At 39.2% G+C, this 18,673-nt stretch overlaps 1 protein-coding gene and 1 pseudogene across 2 annotated transcripts; one reads left to right on the forward strand and one right to left on the reverse strand.

The window, feature by feature from the left end:
* Positions 1 to 10,041: 10,041 nt before the first annotated feature.
* On the reverse strand, positions 10,042 to 17,756 carry APOBEC1 (apolipoprotein B mRNA editing enzyme, catalytic polypeptide 1). Of its 2 annotated transcripts, none has more exons than XM_005875978.1 (5): positions 17,361 to 17,756; positions 15,203 to 15,230; positions 13,079 to 13,476; positions 10,809 to 10,927; positions 10,042 to 10,330 (listed from the first exon to the last, which is right to left on the reverse strand). In XM_005875978.1, the coding sequence occupies exons 1-5, from the start codon at positions 17,374 to 17,376 to the stop codon at positions 10,202 to 10,204; spliced, it is 690 nt and encodes a 229-aa protein (XP_005876040.1). In that variant the 5' UTR covers positions 17,377 to 17,756; the 3' UTR covers positions 10,042 to 10,201. The 2 variants fall into 2 exon arrangements, with proteins under 2 accessions (XP_005876040.1, XP_014403001.1); XM_014547515.1 differs by having other exon boundaries at positions 17,346 to 17,756.
* Positions 11,109 to 11,977, forward strand: LOC102245945 (annotated as a pseudogene).
* Positions 17,757 to 18,673: the final 917 nt, after the last annotated feature.

The following is an 18,673-nucleotide window of genomic DNA, read 5'->3' on the forward strand; positions in this document are numbered from 1 at the left end:
CCAGGCATGAACTGTGACTTCCTGGTTCATGGGTCAATGCTCAACCACTGAGCCACACCAGCTGGGCTGGTTTGCTTCTTGTTATCTCTCTTATCTCCAACCCAAACTGGAAGCCTGCCCTCCCCCCTTTTTTTTAAGCTACTTAAGGTGATAGAGTTAATAAACCCTTTAGATTCTCAAATTCAAGAACCGCTCTCTCTTCAGATATACCCTTCCTGGATCTTCTAGGTCACAAACCAGCATCCAGCCCGAATAGAAATAAAAAGTCAATGTGCGAGGAAGTGCTGGCTGGTCTTCCTCTGATTCCTTGCCATGTCTAATGCTTGATGCAGTGGGAAGGGTATGTTACCCAAAGACAGGTTCTGGGTACTTGCACTCCATAGTTGGGTGCACAACAGTTGTATCTAGGTTCTATTTCATACAGGTGTTCAAGCTTCATTCCTGGTTCTGTAGACCATAACAACTCACTGATACATGCATCACCTGCTGATCCACAAAGACAATCACTAAATATTGCCAATGTCTCAAAAATATGGGAAATAGAATGTATTTCGTATTGATCTCATAAAAACATTCAGAATCCTGGCAAGAACAGATGGCACAATTGAACTATTCACAAGGGTTTAAGGAACCAAAAAGAGATAGTGACATGTTCTGGGGTTAGTAACAGCTCAGAAGCTGTCCCATCTCTTGGCCAAGAGACCAGGGGCAGCTGTGAATTTCCAGGACCTGGCACAGATTGGGACAGAGCTTGTCTGAAGTCACACATCACTGGGGAGGCAGACACAAAGCCTGGTTAGCTTGATGCATAGCAAGCTGTTCTAATCTTTGAACCATGAAGTCTGCACAGCACAAACAACCTCCTCTGAGTGTTAATCAAATAAAATCTGCCCTTAGGGTTTTAAAGCTGCTGTGGCCCATAAAAATTGGTCTTTCTTCCTTCTAATTTACATCCTATGGTGGCTTCATGTACTCTTTATCATAGACAAGATCTAAATTCAAAATTAAGCCAAGAGAGATTAAATATATTCAAATCAGTGAGCCACAGAAGTTTGTGAAGACCTGCATAAAGACTGGTGAAGTTGAACTAGAGTCTTAAAAACACCAAATCAGTACATGTTAGAATGATAAAATTAGAAGGAACCTACGGTGATCATCTACTTGGAATACAAACTTACACACTTTTTTGTCTTAAGAAGTTTTCAATGGCTATGTATTCCTAATGCAATGTGGGTTTTTATGGTTGTTGTTTTTTAATCCTCACCCGAGGATATGTTTTTATTGATTTTTAGGGGAGGGAAGAGAGAGTGGGGGGAGAGAGAGATGTGAGAGAGAAGCATTGCTCAGTTGCCTTCCATACATTCACCCCCCACACACACACCCGAATCAAACCAACAATCTAGGTATGTGCCCTGACCAGGGAAATCAAACCTGCCATCTTTTGGTGTAGGGGACGACACTCCAATCAATGGAACTACCCGGCCAGGGCTAATGCTATGTCTTCACATTGGTTTATACAAAGAGGAGATTTCGGAGTACATACTACAAAGTGAATATGGCAATAATTTATAATAGCAATGGAAACTTGAGCTCAGAATTCCATCCTGTGTTCCAGGATGGCTCAGCTGTCTCATAATTTTAATTTATTCAAGTTATTGTGAATTTTTCTTTGGCACAGGGCCTGGTGGTTTCATTCAGGCTTCTCTTAACATTGGTTATTCTCAGTTATAAAACAATTATTCAAGATGATCCAATGGAGTCTTGCATGAAAGATTGTGATTTTCCCTGATAATTTAAGAACCATAGTTTGATAAACACTATCTTAGAGTTTCAAAGGATGCCAATTCTCAGTAAGTTTAGGATCTCACTGAAGTGCAGTGACTATTTTTAGCTCTAGACACACAAATAGCATCCTTCTTATTAGATTGTGGACAGGTCAAAATTCATCATCCAGGCCTGTAGACTGGTAGACACATCTGTGTTTTCACTGCTCTGAGTTCTGGGACAAGGAGTTTGTTAACTCAAGTTTGTTTGTTCCTCTGTCTCCAGCTTTGTCTCTGACTCCCATGGTGCTTATTTACTCTTTGGTGACAATTTCACTAGGCAATAAAGCAAGGCTGTCCAAGCACACAGAAAACTCATTTTAATTTAAAGTGAAAAATATATCTTTCATGATGAAAGATCAGATGTTTTCAAATATGAGATGAGAAAACAAGTCAGCATTAGGGGATTGATTCCAAGTATAAGGAAAGGACGATTGTTACATTAAATACTAGAATGAGGGTCCACAGCTTGCTTCCTCCAGATGCAGCGGTTCTCAATCTGTGGGTTGCGAACAATGAAAATACATCCTGCATATCAGATATTTACATTATGATTCATAACAGTAGCAAAATTACAGTTATGAAGTAGCAACGAAAATAATTTTATGGTTGGGGGTTGCAGCATTAGGAAGGTTGAGAACCACTGCTCCAGAGGATATTTCCCAAATTGTAAAATATGGAGGGAAATAGAGATCTAATATGTAAAGAAAATTGTAAGAAATGCTCCTTTTTCCCTGGCCAGGTAACTCGGTTGGTTAGAGCATTGTCCCAATACACCAAGGTTGTGGGTTCAGTCCCCTGTTATGGCACATACAAGAATCATCCAATAAATGCATAAATAAGTGGAACAATAAATTGATGTTTCTCCTTCCCTTTCTCTCTGTCTTTAAATCAATAAATAAGTAAATCATTTCTTTAAAATGCTCTTTTTGTTGCAAACTAATGCTTTTTTGGGGGTGAGACGGTACAGTGGTGTGACACGAAGCTTAAACTCTGGAGACAAAATGGTTTAAAACTTGTAGCTATATGGCTTTGCTCAAATCACTTGAACCTTCTGGGCCTCAGTTTTCTTATTTATAAAGTGAGGATAATGATAGTATTCACTTGGTGGAGCAGTTAAGATGAAATTGATTCACACATATGAACCACCTCTAACAGAGTACATAATGAGTCATATCATCTATGTTTCCTGTTTTTATTCTTTCTCCCCATCAAACCCAGTACATATAAAATTTAATTGTCCCTATTTGTTTACAAGGCTGCTCCTCCCAATTATACTGAACCTTGTAGGTTTCCCAAGAGCCTATGGTATATTTGGAGGAAAAACCACTTAATCTATAACTTTGGAAAGAAAAAGGAGTCAGGACTAGAGACAAAGCTGTGGGATAATGAATAATAATAGCTATCATTTATCGAATGCTTAGCATATTCTATCCAAGTTGGTTTAAATACTTTATATGTATTATCTCATTTGATTCTCCTAACAACTCTATGCTAAAGTACTTTATTGTCCATTTTGTAGAGGAGGGAACAGAAGCACAAACACATGAAGTAACTCGCCCAGGTCACAGAGCAGAAAGTAAAGAATTTGAACAGTCTGGAGGTTTCAGTCTGTTCTCTTCACCACCAGAAATCATATAATAATATGCATACAGTATAGGTTCGGCTGGTATTCAACCAGTACAATAGAGTACAGCCAAACTGGTTATATGATCAGTTGATGCCCTTTTCTGATTCTGTTGGTGCTTGGGTAATAGCGGTTGTTGATGACAATCACTCCTGATTACAGGTGGTAGTTGAGGCCATGGAAATGGATGAGATCTCCTGGGGAGTGTGTTTATACAGTATGAAAACGCTGGTATTTAAGCACCATGAAAGCAGAGATAGGCTCTGTTTTATCCATTGCTCTGTTTTATCCATATCTCCAGGTTGGTTTTATCCAGTCTCTTGAACAAATAAATGACTGAGAGGTGATAATCTTGCAAAACACTGATATTTTAGGAGTAGAAAGAGTAAGAAAAACCTAAGAAGAAAACTGAGAAGAAGGGATCCAGAAGACAATGTGTCATCGATGTCAGAGTTCCAAGAATAATGTGGTCAAATACATAAATACTACAAGTGGGTAAAGGAAGATAAAGATTGAAGAGACCCCATCAGTGTCTTTAAAAGTTTTCCAAAGAGCTGAGGAGCAGAAGATAAGGAAATAGAATAATGAGTACACACTCTTATTATAAAAACCTTAGCTGGAAAGAAATGAACACACAAGAGAAAGAGATAATTGGAGAGAAAAGGGAGGGTTACCTTTCTTGTCTGGCATATAGAGTTTCATTAATGACATTTTTAAAGTTCTGATAGATATTTAGAAACTCCACAAAATTATTCTAAAGTTCATCTAGAAGAAGAAACATATGAGAACACCAAGAAAATTCTTAAAAACAAGACAAATAAAGGGGCTTACCTCTTAGTTCCTTAGCCTCCTCCTTTCTACTTTTCTATTCTAACTCAGCTACAGACTCTTGGTGATGTTATCAATTAAAGCTATTTTGCTTTCAAAATAATTAATCCATTCTGATTCTGACTGTAACATACTATTCTTCAAGCTCGATTGTTTGAATATACCACTGCACCTATTTAATGATCTTATCAAGATTTCCAGCTCATTGCCTTTCAGACTTTTCCCAATCCAACAGCCCTCTCCTTTTTTTTATTTTTTAAAAAAATCCATCTCAGAGGCATACTAATCTGAAGCTTCCTCCCCCCACCCTCCACCCCATTCTTTTTATTGCTACCCTCTGCCAAAGTCCTAAACCTGGCTAACCCTAACCATCCGCATTCTCCATGCCTGCACCTTATCATCTCAGTGCAACTGAAGAATGACACACAAGAGGGCAAGTTAATGACTATAAATGCATGACCACTATAAATTCGTAACCACTGTTGCAAATAGGCCCATCTAACCATAGGGAATCTACTCAATTTCTCTTGTCACCTCACTCTCCCCACCTTGAGTATGAGGAGATGGAGATTGGTGAATATATTTATACTCTGGTAGAGAGAAAAGTCTAAGCATTGTCAAAGACAAAAATAAGACAATTTAGTTGCAACTTTGATGTCCTTTATTTGGGGGCAGGGGAGCGGGACAATTTATGGACTGGGGAGTAGAGTGCCTTACCATCAGCGGAGCACCTTTCCTGAAGGATGTTTTATAGAATATTAGAAGCAACAAAATGAAAACAGGGCACAATTGGCTAAAAGGTCTGGGATTTCTTAGAGAGCTAGCAGGTCCCATTTTCTAGGTATGTGCACGAGGCCAACACTCTAACCACTGACCAACACAGGCCAAGACTGGCTCAAATACATTTTTATGTTTTAAGCTTTTTTGTTTGTTTGTTTTTTAGAGAGAGTGGAGGAGAGGAGGAAAGACACAGAGAGAGAAAATCAATGTGAGAGAGACACATCGATTGGTTGCCTCCAAGGTATGTGCCCTTGACCAGAATCGAACCTGGGACCCTTCAGTCTGCAGGCAACGCTATTCCACTGAGCTAATCAGCTATGGCTCAAATACATGATTATAAAAATTCAAAAATATTTTTAAATTCAAAATAAATAAAAATCAAAACTGACGACTACAATAAATAAAGTGAAAAATACACAAAAGAAATCAAAGTCAAAAGAACAGACCAGTGACATCGAAGATAAGGTAATAGAAACTACCCAACTGAAACAGCAAAAAAGAAAAAAGAATTTTAAAAAGTGAGAAGATATTAACAGACCTCAGGGACAAAATCAAGTACACTAACATTTGTACTATAGGAATCCTAGAAGAGAGAGAGAGAAAAAAAGACAGAAAAAGCCCATGGTTACATCTCAGAGAATACCATCATTTAAGGGACAAGAAGAAGAAGAGGAAGCTCAAAGAAACCAAGGAAAAACAGAAAGTTAAGTATGCACTTCCTCTAGCTACCCATGTTGCTCTTCCAACAAGAAACTAATATTGCCCAATTGGTGTGGCTCAGTGGTTGAGCACTGACCTATGAGCCAAGAGGTCACGGTTCGATTCCCAGTCAGGGGACATGCCTGGGTTGCAGGCTCGATCCCCAAATGGGGGCATGCGGGAGGCAGCCAATCAATGATTCTCTCTCATCATTGATGTTTCTATCTCTTTTTCCCTCTGAAATCAATTTAAAAAAATGTTTTTTAAATCTTAGTGCTTTCTTTAAAAAAAACCACCAATGTTATGTATTATTTTTTAAGACATGAGTATATTATTTTAGAGGTTTCATGAATATTTAAGCAAATATCTAACATCTATACTGCAATTAGCTGTTCTGTTATGATGACATAAGCAACCTATGAAGAGACCCACATGGCAAGGAATTGGGTCCACTTGCCAACAGCCATGTGAGTGAGCCATCTTGGAAGCAGATCCTCTGGCCGCAGTTCAACCCTCAGATGAGCACAGACCCTCTTGGGACTGAAACCAATGAGAGATCCAGAGCAACCACCCAGCGAAGCCACTCCCAAATTCCCAACACAGAAACTATGAGAGAGTAAATGTATCTTGACTCAGCCACTAAATTTGGGGGTAATTTGTCATACCACAATAGATAACTCATACCATAGAGAAAAATAGAAGTTTCTGGCTCCAAATTTCCTATTCCATAAACCATACCATTTTTATCTTTTCCTGTGGGGAGCCGATATAGGATTAAGCCTCGGACTGACCTGTTGGCAAAGTCACAAACAAGTCCCAGCTTAGAGGGCACAGTCCTCTTAAGCACGATTAGGCTTGACCTTATGATGCTCCCCAGATCTTATCTGGGAAGCTAATGGGCTGAGGGAAGTGCAGGAAGTGGTCAAAACAAGTGAAACTCACAAGAACAGTGTAATTATGGTAACCACTACCTTGTTTACCTCTGACTATAAAATAAAGGCTCAGTTTGCCTCCGGATCTTTTTCTGTGGCCTCAGCCAGGCACAGGAAGATCCACGGAGACTAAAGAGAGCTAGAGAGTTCTGAACGCTGTCTTCATGTAAAACATTCTTCGCCAATACCGTCCACACCTTTGGGAACCCCTGGACCACTGGGCCTGGACCCCGGCACCCCAATATTTCCAAATTATCTCTTGTCTCTTCTCTTTCATTTGTGTGCGGCTCCTCTTCCAGATCCTGAACCCTGAACCATGCGGGACATGGAGGGAAACATTTACAACATTTTCCCTTTCCTTAAGCCATAGTCATCAAAATCTTGATGATAGATGAGTAAATTAATGCCTAGATAAGTTAATATAGTTGTCCAAGGTTACAGTGTTTAAGTGACAGAATGAAGAATATATTTAGGTTTTCTGACATATAGACAGTGCTCCTTCTATCCCCTCATGGTACTTTTAATAATTCTAAATAATTTATTTTTCATAAATCAAGCAAATCCTATAATAGCCACTCACTTAAGCTCTGATGATATAAAGATGAATGAGGCAAATCAAGTAGAAAGCAGAACTATTTAATGTTATCTATTTATTTAAAATTTTAGGTCCTTCCTATAGTATTTCATAACTTTATCACATAGTTTTTAATTGCTACCATCAAAAATTTTTTAAGACTTATCCATACTAACTTCTCAAATCATACAATTATTCAAATTAACAAAAACCTTTAAACAAAAGAATAAAATGACTGGAGGCAAGTAAGTGGGATGTGGAGCATGGAGAAAAATGTTCAGTATGTAAGACAAAGCTCTCAGCTTCCTAAAAACTGAAACAAATGAGACTTTTAAAAACATGAATGATTTCCACTATTTTTCTTGTAAAATAAAGTAAATAAGTATTATAAGTTCATGTGAGAAACTGTCTCCCATCTTTAAGAGTTTTTTCTAATATAAATCTTTTTATAAGAACAACTTTTACAAGAGTTTTAAAAAGGCACAAATACTCTTCATATAGACATCTAATAAATCCCCAGCCTGTATTTATGCCCCAGAAAGAGCCTGCCTTATCCCTATGCCAACCCAGGAAGGCAAGCCAGGCAAATGACTGGGCGCGTCTGACTCCATGAAAGTCAGTGATAACGTTGATTACTGATATATCCTGAATACCTCAGAAAAAAAAAAGACACTGATTTTTAGTTCCACCTCTGCCATGACACTCCCTACTGACCCTGGTCAAATAGCATAATGTCTCGTGTCCTAGTTTCCTCATTGTGACAGGCACTTTATGTGCTCATCAAAGCCCATTTTCATTTCTTCTTGGGCACAGGACTGGACTGAATTTCTCAGCCTCCCTTACAGTTAGGTAGGGCCACATAACTGATTTTTGATTAGAGAATGGGTGCAGGGTTGATGTTTGCCATAGCCAGTCAATCCTTAATTCTAAAAAAGCATTCTTTCATACTACTTAATGCCTTCTCTCTCTTTCCCTCCCTTCTCCTCTCTCTTCTTCTTCTTCCTCTTCTCCTCCTCCTCTTTCTCCTCCTTCTCCTCTCTCTCTCTCCTCTGTGTGCTGGATAAATGAAATGTAGAGAATTCAGTAGAGGACTCCAAGGCCATAGGAAAGATGGAGTCATCAGATGAAAAGAATTGGAGTCCCTCAATGACATTCCTACCCAACTTGCATTAGACTGCAGTGTAAGCAAAATAATAACCTGTGTGTGTGTGTGTGTGTGTGTGTGTGTGTGTGTGTGTGTGTGTAGCTACTCAATTACAACAATAAATCATCCTATAAATTCTGAATAATAAATCATCAATTAAATCTTATGATGTTCTGATTCAGAAACAAATAAAAATAGAAGCTACTTTGTTCTTTGTTTCCCTTTAGCTTCTTCTTAGAAGTTGGCTTCATATCATTATTTTTCCTGAAAAACACAGTGGAAGCTCCTACATGTAAAACCCAAGATGGCCTCCAACGATTGCCATCTCCTGGGATCCAAGTCCTTGTGTAGTCCCCTCCCACATGGTATCATGGCTGGATGGGGTGTGACCAATAGAATACGGCAGAATAAATAATGTGTAATTCCAAAACGTAGTCATTAAAGACATGGCAATTTGCACCTTGCTTTCTCTTAGACCATTTGCTCGTAGGAAACTAGTTGCAAAGTCGTGAAAATATTCAGCAGCCCCAGGGAAAGTACTACATGGCAAGACATTGAGACCTCCCCCCACTTGCCGGCCATGTGATGTGCCATCTGCGAAGCACATTCTGGAGCTTCAGTCAAGCCTTGAGAGGAGTGCAGCCCTTGCTGATAGTTTGCACACGAAGTTGCTCCTGAATTCCTGACCCAGATAAACTGTGACATAATCAATATTGTTGTTTTAATCCACAAAGTGTTGGGGTGATTTGCGAAACAGTAGTAGAAAACACAATTCATGATCCTGAGTGGTATGAGTTCATTACATATTTTAGATATTTGCCCTGTTTCAGATATATGGTTTACAAATATTTTCTCTCATTTCGTAGGTTGCCTTTTCATTTTGTTGACTGTTTCTTTTTCTGTGCAGAAGCTTTTTAGTTTGCTATAGTCCCACTTGTTTATTTTTGCTTTTGTTGCTTTCACTTTTGGTATAATATCCATAAATTATTGCAAGACTAAGGTCAAGGGGATTTTCCCCATGTTTTCATCTAGGAGTTTTATGGTTTCAAGCCTTACATTTAAGTCTTTAAACCATTTTAAAATCATGTCTGTGAGGGGTGTAATATAGAAGTCCCATTTCATTCTTTTGTATGTGAATATCATTTACTGAAGGAACTACCTTTTCCCCATTGTGTTCCTGATTTCCTTGCCAAATGTTAATTAACCACATATATATGTGTCTATTTCTGGGCTCTCTATTCTGTTCCACTGGTCTATGTTTTTGTGCCAATACCATACTCTTTTGACTATGATAGATATGTAATATAGTTTGAAATCAGGACTTGTAATGCCTCCAGCTTTGTTCTTCTTTTTCAGGACTGCTTTGGCTATTCAGGTCTTTTATGGTTCCATATGAATTTTAGAATTGTATTTTTTTATGTGAAAAAATTCTATTGGAATCTTGATAGAGTTGCATTGAATCTATAGATGGTTTTCGGTAGTATGGATGTTTTTATAATATTAGTTATTTGAATCCATGAACATGGGATATCCTTCCATTTATTTGTGTCTTCTTCAATTTCTTTCATCAATATCTTATAGTTTTCAGTCTTTACCTCCTTAGTTAAATTTATTCCTATGTATTTTTATGCTATTGTAAATGGGATAGTCCTTTATTTTTCAGATAATTTATAGTTTGTAAATTTATAGTAACAGAAACAAAAAATTTCTAGATTCTAACTAATGACATTCAATCATTAGTGAATCATCATAGCCTACAAAGAATCATTCTATTCATCTCCAAGTCACAGGAAGTTATATCCACACTGTAGCTAAAAGGATATGGTGTGGAATCTGTTGGTAATGGCAATTTTGAAGATTAAGCCTGTACCATGTAAGCTGTTTCTGACATCTTCTTGAAATCATTAAACAGGGAGGAAGACTCTGAAATAAAATAAAATAAAATAAAATAAAATAAAATAAAATAAAATAAAATGGTAAGCTAATATTTTTCTTAATTCTACTATTACCACAAACATTTTATAGCACCAGTTAAAAGACCATTGAACTATTCTCAAGAGAGTACAAATGGAACACATTTCTTCAACAGAATGATACACACCAATATGGTAAAGGAGAATATCTGCAATTCTGTAAAGCCAGTATGTGTTGTAGTAACAATAGTATCTAATTAATAGGGAGTCCACATATACCTTAGACCAGTTCATCCATGTCCCTTTCCTACTTATTTTCCACAAAGAGATTGTCTTACATTTTCTTAAAATAGGTCAAGAAGTTAAATAACTAATATAAATGACAAATGATGAGGAGAGTACATGTCAAAATTATCCAGAAAGAAGTTTGAAGGAGGATGCTATTTTTTTTTTTTGCATAAGAATCTTTGTCTCTTAAAATAACTTACTAAAATTATGCAGTGGAGTTCCAGTGCATATAGCTTCATCCACAGAGGGGGATACATTGGGCAGTGAGTGTCTTTCCCAGGTGGGTAGTTGACAAAATTCCTCCAGCAGTAATCATACTCTAAGGAAACACAAATCATTCAACAAATACCAAAAAAAGTTACTTAAAGAAAGCTGAACTTAAATACCGGTGTCTCCCAAACATGTATACACACTTTCAATAATTATTAATTCCAATGGGTTAAATCTGAAAAGAAAGAAACATCAATTGAGGAGACCGTTTTGAAGTAGTGGCTGCATCAACATGTCCCGTGGTTCCAGCGCTGGTTTTGACTGCCACATTACCATTTTTCACCCAAGGGCCGGCTTTACCAAGTAGAATATGCTTTTAAGGCTATTAACCAGGATGGCCTTACATCAGTAGCTGTCAGAGGGAAAGACTGTGCAGTAATTGTCACACAGAAGAAAGTATCTGACAAATTATTGGATTCCAGCACAGTGACTCACTTATTCAAGATAACTGAAAACATTGGCTGTATGATGACAGGAATGACAGCTGACAGCAGATCCCAGGTACAGAGAGCACGCTATGAGGCAGCTAATTGGAAATACAAGTATGGCTACTGAGATTCCTGTGGACATGTTGTGTAAAAGAATTGCTGATATTTCTCAGGTCTACACACAGAATGCTGAAATGAGGCCCCTTGGTTGTTGGATGATTTTAATTGGTATAGATGAAGAACAAGGCCCTCAGGTGTACAAGTGTGATCTGGCAGGTTACTACCGTGGGTTTAAAGCCACTACTACTGTGGGTTTAAAGCCACTGCAGCAGGAGTTAAACAAACTGAGTCAACCAGCTTTCTTGAAAAAAAAAGTGAAGAAGAAATTTGATTGGACATTTGAACAGACAGTGGAAACTGCGATTACCTGCCTGTCTACTGTTCTATCAATTGATTTCAAAACTTCAGAAATAGAAGTTGGAGTAGTTACAGTTGAAAATCCTAAATTCAGGTTTCTTACAGAAGCAGAGATTGATGCTCATCTTGTTGCTCTCGCAGAGAGAGACTAAACATTGTAGTCAGTTTACCAAATCCATTACGCCACTTGCCTGTGTGTTTGGTAACAACAGATGAACATTATGGAGGTCCTTGGATTGAAAAAGGAACCTCTCCCACTTCTCCTGTCACTGAACGGTAGGGCTCTATATAAATAAAAACAGTGCTTTTGGAAAAAAAAAGAAAAGAAACATCAATTGAGCAGCTGTTAAGTGTGTATACATTTGGGGGGGGGGTCACTATATATCCTATATAATAAAAGGCTAATATGCAAATAGACCGAACAGTGGAACAACTGGAACAACTGAACAATAGGTTACTATGACGTGCGCTGACCACCAGGGGGTGTGCGTGGAACATGGCGGGAGTCGGCCATGGTGGTATGGTGGAGCAGGTGAGCGGGGGCACCAGACCAAGGTGGGGTGCCAGTCGCTGTCATCAGGCAAGCCTCTGGTGGTTACTAAAAATTCTTTGCTCCCATGTGCTGCAGTCCCGCCCGGTGCTTGCACCTGCTGCCAGTGCTGGCCTTGCTCATACCTGCTGCTGGTGCCAGAGCCGCTGCTGGTGCCCGGAGCTGGTCTCAATTGCTTGGCACCATCAGTGGGTGCAAGGGGTCGCTGCCGGCCATGATCACCCCAGAAGGCTTCTCCACCTTCCTGAGGGCAATCCGGGCAGCAGCCACCACTCGCACCTGCTGCTGGCACCAGCCCCAATTGTTCCAGGCCATAGGGAGGCACCATCAGCGCATGGGAGCAGGGGCAGAGGGAGTGGGGCTGCCGGCAGACAGGGGACCAGGGGCCGTGGCAGGAGGGGCTGGGCAGGGGAGCAGAGGATGGGCCGAGACCCGCCTCTGTGCCTACTGCAGCCTCGCATCCCACAGTTCCTTTCAAGGTGCACAAATTTGTGCACTGGACCCCTAGTATATATAACATATCTAAAGCCCTCTGGCCCATTTGCTACTTCAGATGGACTAGACTCTCCCTGAATCCCTGAAAAGAACAAAACAGTTCATTCAAAGATGGCTGAGAGGCCATAATGGCAAAGTAGAAAACAGAGTCGTATTCTTTTGATACTTTCCCTGCTATGGATTTCAGACCTTGTGCTTTCTATATGATTTTGAACTTTTACTTCTGAGACTTCTACTCTGGGATAATCAATCTCCTGGCTGCCACCACAGTCTCTCATAAACACTTAAGTTCTTGGTTTATTGTTTTTACCTGGGGTTGTCATGATCTGGACAGTCACACCACTCTTAATGAGGTCCCTGAGTCCTTGTCGGTTTTGTTCATCCATGTGGTGATAAAGCCGTGCCACATAAATAACTAAAGTCACACCAGGTCGTTGACGCAAAAATTCTGTAATAGCCTTGGAGCATTCCCAGCAGGGACTCCAGGATAAGAACCAGATGATGGAGCAGCTGGTGGATGAGCAAAATTGTCTTTCTGAAGTAATTTTTTCTATAAAATTGACTTCAACGTGCCTGGTGGTGTTTTTGCCTGAGTGTCGCCAGATCTTGTGACACGTGCCCCACTTGATTTCATAGAGCAGACAGGCCTCTTTACGGAGTTCTCTGGGGTCAAAGATTGCTTCAAAGTCCCAGGGTTCGATTCTTCTCCTAAAATATTGTCATGCAATTTTTAGAGGAAATTTAAAAATCATTTAATGCTCCCTTTTTCTATAAGGAAAATCTAAAACATGAATCTTGGGATACTTTTTTTTTTCTCTATATCTAAAAGTTATTTGGGGAGGTCTGCTTGAATTATCAGAGTTTCTGTCACAAACACAGTAAAGATATTTTTTTCCCAACTCTTGTTATTTGGTTACCACTCCCTCTATACCATTGCTTATTAGTCTTGAATTCAGGTATAAATGTGTCCTTTTTCTCCTTATATCCTAATCTTTCTGTTTCACTCTTAGAGGTGCCATGTTCTAATTGTCAATATTTACTATTCCTCGATGAACTCCAACTAGATTTTCTCAGGCGTAGAAGCCTCAAATCTATACTAATAAAAGGGTAATATGCTAATTAGACCAGACGTCCTTCTGGACAAAGCCATGGTGGCAGAGCCAAGGCAGAGGCAGTTAGGAATTATCAGGCCGGCAGGGGAAAGTAGTTAGGGGGATCAAGCTGGCAGGGGAGAGCAGTTAGTGGGATCAGGCCAGCAGGGGAGAGCAGTTAGGGGGATCAGGCTGGGAGGCAGGTGAGCGGTCAGGAGCCAGCGGTCCCGGATTGCGAGAGGGATGTCCAACTGCCAGTTTAGGCCCCATAGGGATCGGCTTATGAATTTTGTCATAGGAATGGGTAGTTGGAGAATTTTTGTGTCTATTTTTGTTAACCCATTGGAATTAACAAAGAATTTTTAGTAACCGCCAGTAACCCATAGGGATTGGGCCTAAATCGGCAGTTGAACATCCCCTAAGGGGTCCTGGATTAGAGAGGGTACAGGCCGGGCTGAGGGACACCCCCCCCCTCCTGTGCACAAATTTCATGCACCAGGCCTCTAGTCAATAATAAAATTCTATTGCCAAGCCTAAGAGGAGAGTAATTTAGCCTCAGGATTCCTCCATATTAAATTCTATACACTAGTACCTCATAAGAAAGAAATTCAACTTGTTGTCAATGGCATCTCCTTGTGTCCAAGCTGTGACTTAGGAAACTCAGGATTGTGCTGAGGACTTTCCTTTCCAATAAGCTTGTTACACTCTAATAATTTCTCATTCACCCCTAAAGTATCACATTCATTTATTACATAAGTAAGTCCTTCCACCATCATAAGATAATATATTCCTTGACCAAAAGTCCCCTGTTATAATGATATGTCTGGAAAATGGGCATATAATATAAAACAGGAATTGAAATGAAAGTGACAAATCCGTTCCTTGGACCTTTCACTAATGGCTATAAAAACATGTGATCTAAAGAGAAAAGAGCATTAGTAAGGCAATAACAGAACAAAGCTGGAAGGTCATTTATTTCAACAGAAACCAAAAGACAGGAACAAACACAAAGAAAGCAATAATCATAGAGAATAAAGTTGGAAAAGGGGAAAAAAAGAATGGGAACATGGTAAAAGAGGAAAGGAACAATAAGGTTAATTATAGTCCTCCAGCTCTTAATACCCACTTATTCCTGGTTGAATTAAATGCACAATATGACAGTATTATTCTTTTTAAATTTTTAAATTAATTTTTAGAGAGAGAGATTTTTTGTTCCACTTATTTATGCATTAATTGACTGATCCTTGTATGTGCCCTGACTGGGGAGCAAACCCATAACCTGGCATATTGGGGCAATGCTCTAACTAACAGCTACTGGGCCAGGCTGACAGTATTATTCTTACCTCAAGGTGGGATCACCAGCTGAAGAACCTGTTGACCAAGAGATGAGTATGTCAAGTAACATATACAAATGGAGTAGCACTTTTAAAATATATTTTTATTGATTTCAGAGAGGAAGGGAGAGGGAGAGAGATAGAAACATCAATGATATAGAAGCATCAAACAGACTGTCCAACCTATGAGGCAAAGCAGGGGGGTGGGAGGAAGAGATCAACCAAATGCACGAATATGAGCATAACCAATGGACACAGACAGTAGGGGGGTTAGGGCATGTGCTGGGGGGTGGGAGCGGCTGGAGGAGGTCAATGGGAGGGGGAAGGAGACTCATGTAATACTTTAAACAATAAAGAATTTAAATCTAAAAAAAAAGAGAAACATCAATGATGAGAGAGAATCATTGATCAGCTGCCTCCAGCAAGCCCCACACTGGGGATCAAGCCCGCAACTCGGGCATGTGCACCTGCCAGAATATGAATCATGAACTTGCAGTTTACAGGCCAATGCTCAATCACTGAGCCATAATGGCGGGGCTTTAGTTGCACTTTAAAATGACAAAATTTTAGAAGTAAGGACAGATAAATAGTTATCAAGGATTAAGAACAGGGGTGAAGCAGGAAGGAGGAGGATTTGGCTATAAAAGGGCAATAAAACAGATCTGTACTGTGGGAACTGTTTAAATCTGACTGTGGTGGCAGATACACAAACCTATACAGGTGACAAAATTGCATAAAGCTAAACACACACACAAATGACTACAAGTGAAACTGGGGAAATCTGAATAAAATTGATGGATTGTGTCACTGTTAACATCCTGGTTGTGATATTATTCTACAGTTTTGCAAAATGTAACTATTGGTGGAAACTAAGCAAAATGTACAGGGAGTCTGTATTATTTCATAAAGCTTTATGTTTTAAGTTACGATTATCTCAATTAAGATTATAACTTACAGAAAGAGTCATTGGTAGTGTGGAGAGAAGCTGGAACACCATTGGCTTAATGTACACAAATATTTTTAAACCACAATTCGAGAGAAAGGAGAAAAGACATCTGCATAAGTGATGAGTTTAAAAAAAGGGGGGGGGCAGCATTGTCAAAGAGCATGTAGAAAAATATTATTGAACTAGTGAAAGAGAACCCGATTTCGATTGGAGCCCAGTGGTTACTGAGGCATTGACAGCAAAATCCTGCTGCATAGACAATCTCAAGGGTGGCAAAATTCTCCCAAAACTGATATCTGTATTATTTCCAATCACATCATGCCCACACTCTTGCAACAGTCTCCTAACTGGTCTCCTTGTTTCCAGTCTTTTCTGCTTCCAGTCCAGAAGGCATCAAATGCCAGGTAAAAGTGTTTAAAGCTTTATTTCAATCATGTCTATGCTATTCGCAAGTTCTCCGGAGATTTTCTTTTACCAAAAGGTCGACCTCAATTTCCTTAGCCTGGCATTGAAAGCCCTCTCTATAACAGCACTTCAAATTTGCCTTCTAATTTCACTATAGATTATTTCCACAAACTCTTCTCTAATCTCATCAGCGCACTTAATATATTCCAAACACAACCTTTGTAAATTCTCTCAAAGTCTTTGTGTCAACCAACCTGGAAATGCCTTCCCTTTGCCAACCTAAATTCTACCTCTTTAGAATCCAAACTCAAATTCCACCTCATCTGAAAATCATTTTCTTCTACAGCCTGAAGTGTTCTACCTCTCCCATGAATTTTTCTAAAGTTAACTAACTAAACCTTAAATAATTAGCATGCCCTTGTGGTATCACTTCTGATGTTATTTTAAATTATTAATTAACAGTTGTATATTTAATTTTTCATTGTAGTGAAACAAGCATTGATTTAGTGTCATTTGTTTAAAATTATTTGTGGATGTCAATAGTTAGTATTAATAATTATAACAAATCTTATTTAACCAAGCACAGCCAGTCACCATTCAGCAGATTAATCTCCTTTAAAAAAAAAATAATGTCTACAGGGAGGCAGACAATTTTCAAATAAAGTGAGATTATATATTTTTTAAAATAGCATTAATGTAGTAATAAATAGGAAAGTTGGAAAATACCCAAGAACACAAGTAAGACACACACATACACACACAGAGTTTCTACACTTTTCAAGACTATGAAGTTTACAGGACCTCGATCCATTTTACCTGCGTCGGAAGCCATGGCGCTGTGTGCCACTGATTTTCTCCCCTGGAGCTATATATTGTGCTGATTGCTCCTGTCAACAACATGCCTTAAGATTGTTTCTTCGGGAGTGACTGCTGTCACCTGATTGAGCAGAGAATGACTCATTCCTGAGTCTCAGGCACTTACTGGGTGTCTAGACTGTACAAACAGGTAGCAGATTAAGAGAGAATTTGGCGTGAGGTTAGCATCAATGGGTTGACAAGAAAGCTTTTGGTGCAAATGATAAATGCTGTAGAGTAAATCCCTTAGGATATCTGAATTACAAAGTTCTTCCCTAATATTATATGAATTTTTTAAACTTTCCCTTTCCTTTAAATTAAGGTTAAGGCAAGACTGACGCATCATTCTTTCTTGGAGAGAACAGAGAAAGAACAACTAGAAGAGAGAATTTATTTATAACTTCCTCTTACTTTGCTCTTTGCCCCAAATCTTGTTGGAAAGGGGAGGGGCACTGACAGATGCAAAATCAGAAGGACTTTGACTTCTGACTCAGGTAATTAGGTGACAAGTCTTAAGTGATCTCTCTTCCTTCTTGAAACCAGAGCTAAATGTAAGGCCAAGTCCACTTATGTTTTTTTTATCCTCCCCTAAAAAGTGAATACTGCCCTAGCTGGTTTGGCTCAATGGCTAGGCAGGGGTCCTCAAACTTTTTAAACAGGGGGCCAGTTCACTGTCCCTCAGACCGTTGGAGGGCCGGACTATAGTTTAAAAAAAAAAACTATGAACAAATTCCTATGCACACTGCACATATCTTATTTTGAAGTAAAAAAACAAAACAGGAACAAATACAATATTTGTATTTGCATGTGGCCCGCAGGCCGTAGTTTGAGGACCCCTGCTCTGGAAGCAAGTAATAAATAGTAGGGATTCCTAATTTTAGAAACATAACAATTGTTCTACTTGGTCCCCAATCTTTTCTCCATCTACAAATCAATGATCTCTCATCATTGATGTTTCTATCTCTCTCTTCAACTCCTTTCCTCTCTGAAATCAATAAAAAATATAATTAAAAAAATAAAAAGTGAATACTCTACTTATTCCCTATTGCCATTGTCCCCTGTTGTCCAAAACCTGGGTCAAGCTCTCTGAGTTTTAGCATACACTCCCAGAACTGGGGTCACTCTCGAGACCTAAAGCTCCCTCTAGGTTCTCAAATCTACAGCCCCTGAACTTTGAATCTCAAATCCTATGGAGACAACACCCGATCCCTAAATATACGACTTTCCTGAACTATGAAAGTCAAACTGGAGCTTCCACAAGATGAAGCAGTTGT

Source organism: Myotis brandtii, unplaced genomic scaffold, assembly GCF_000412655.1.
Source record: "Myotis brandtii unplaced genomic scaffold, ASM41265v1 scaffold476, whole genome shotgun sequence".
NCBI lineage: Eukaryota > Metazoa > Chordata > Mammalia > Chiroptera > Vespertilionidae > Myotis > Myotis brandtii.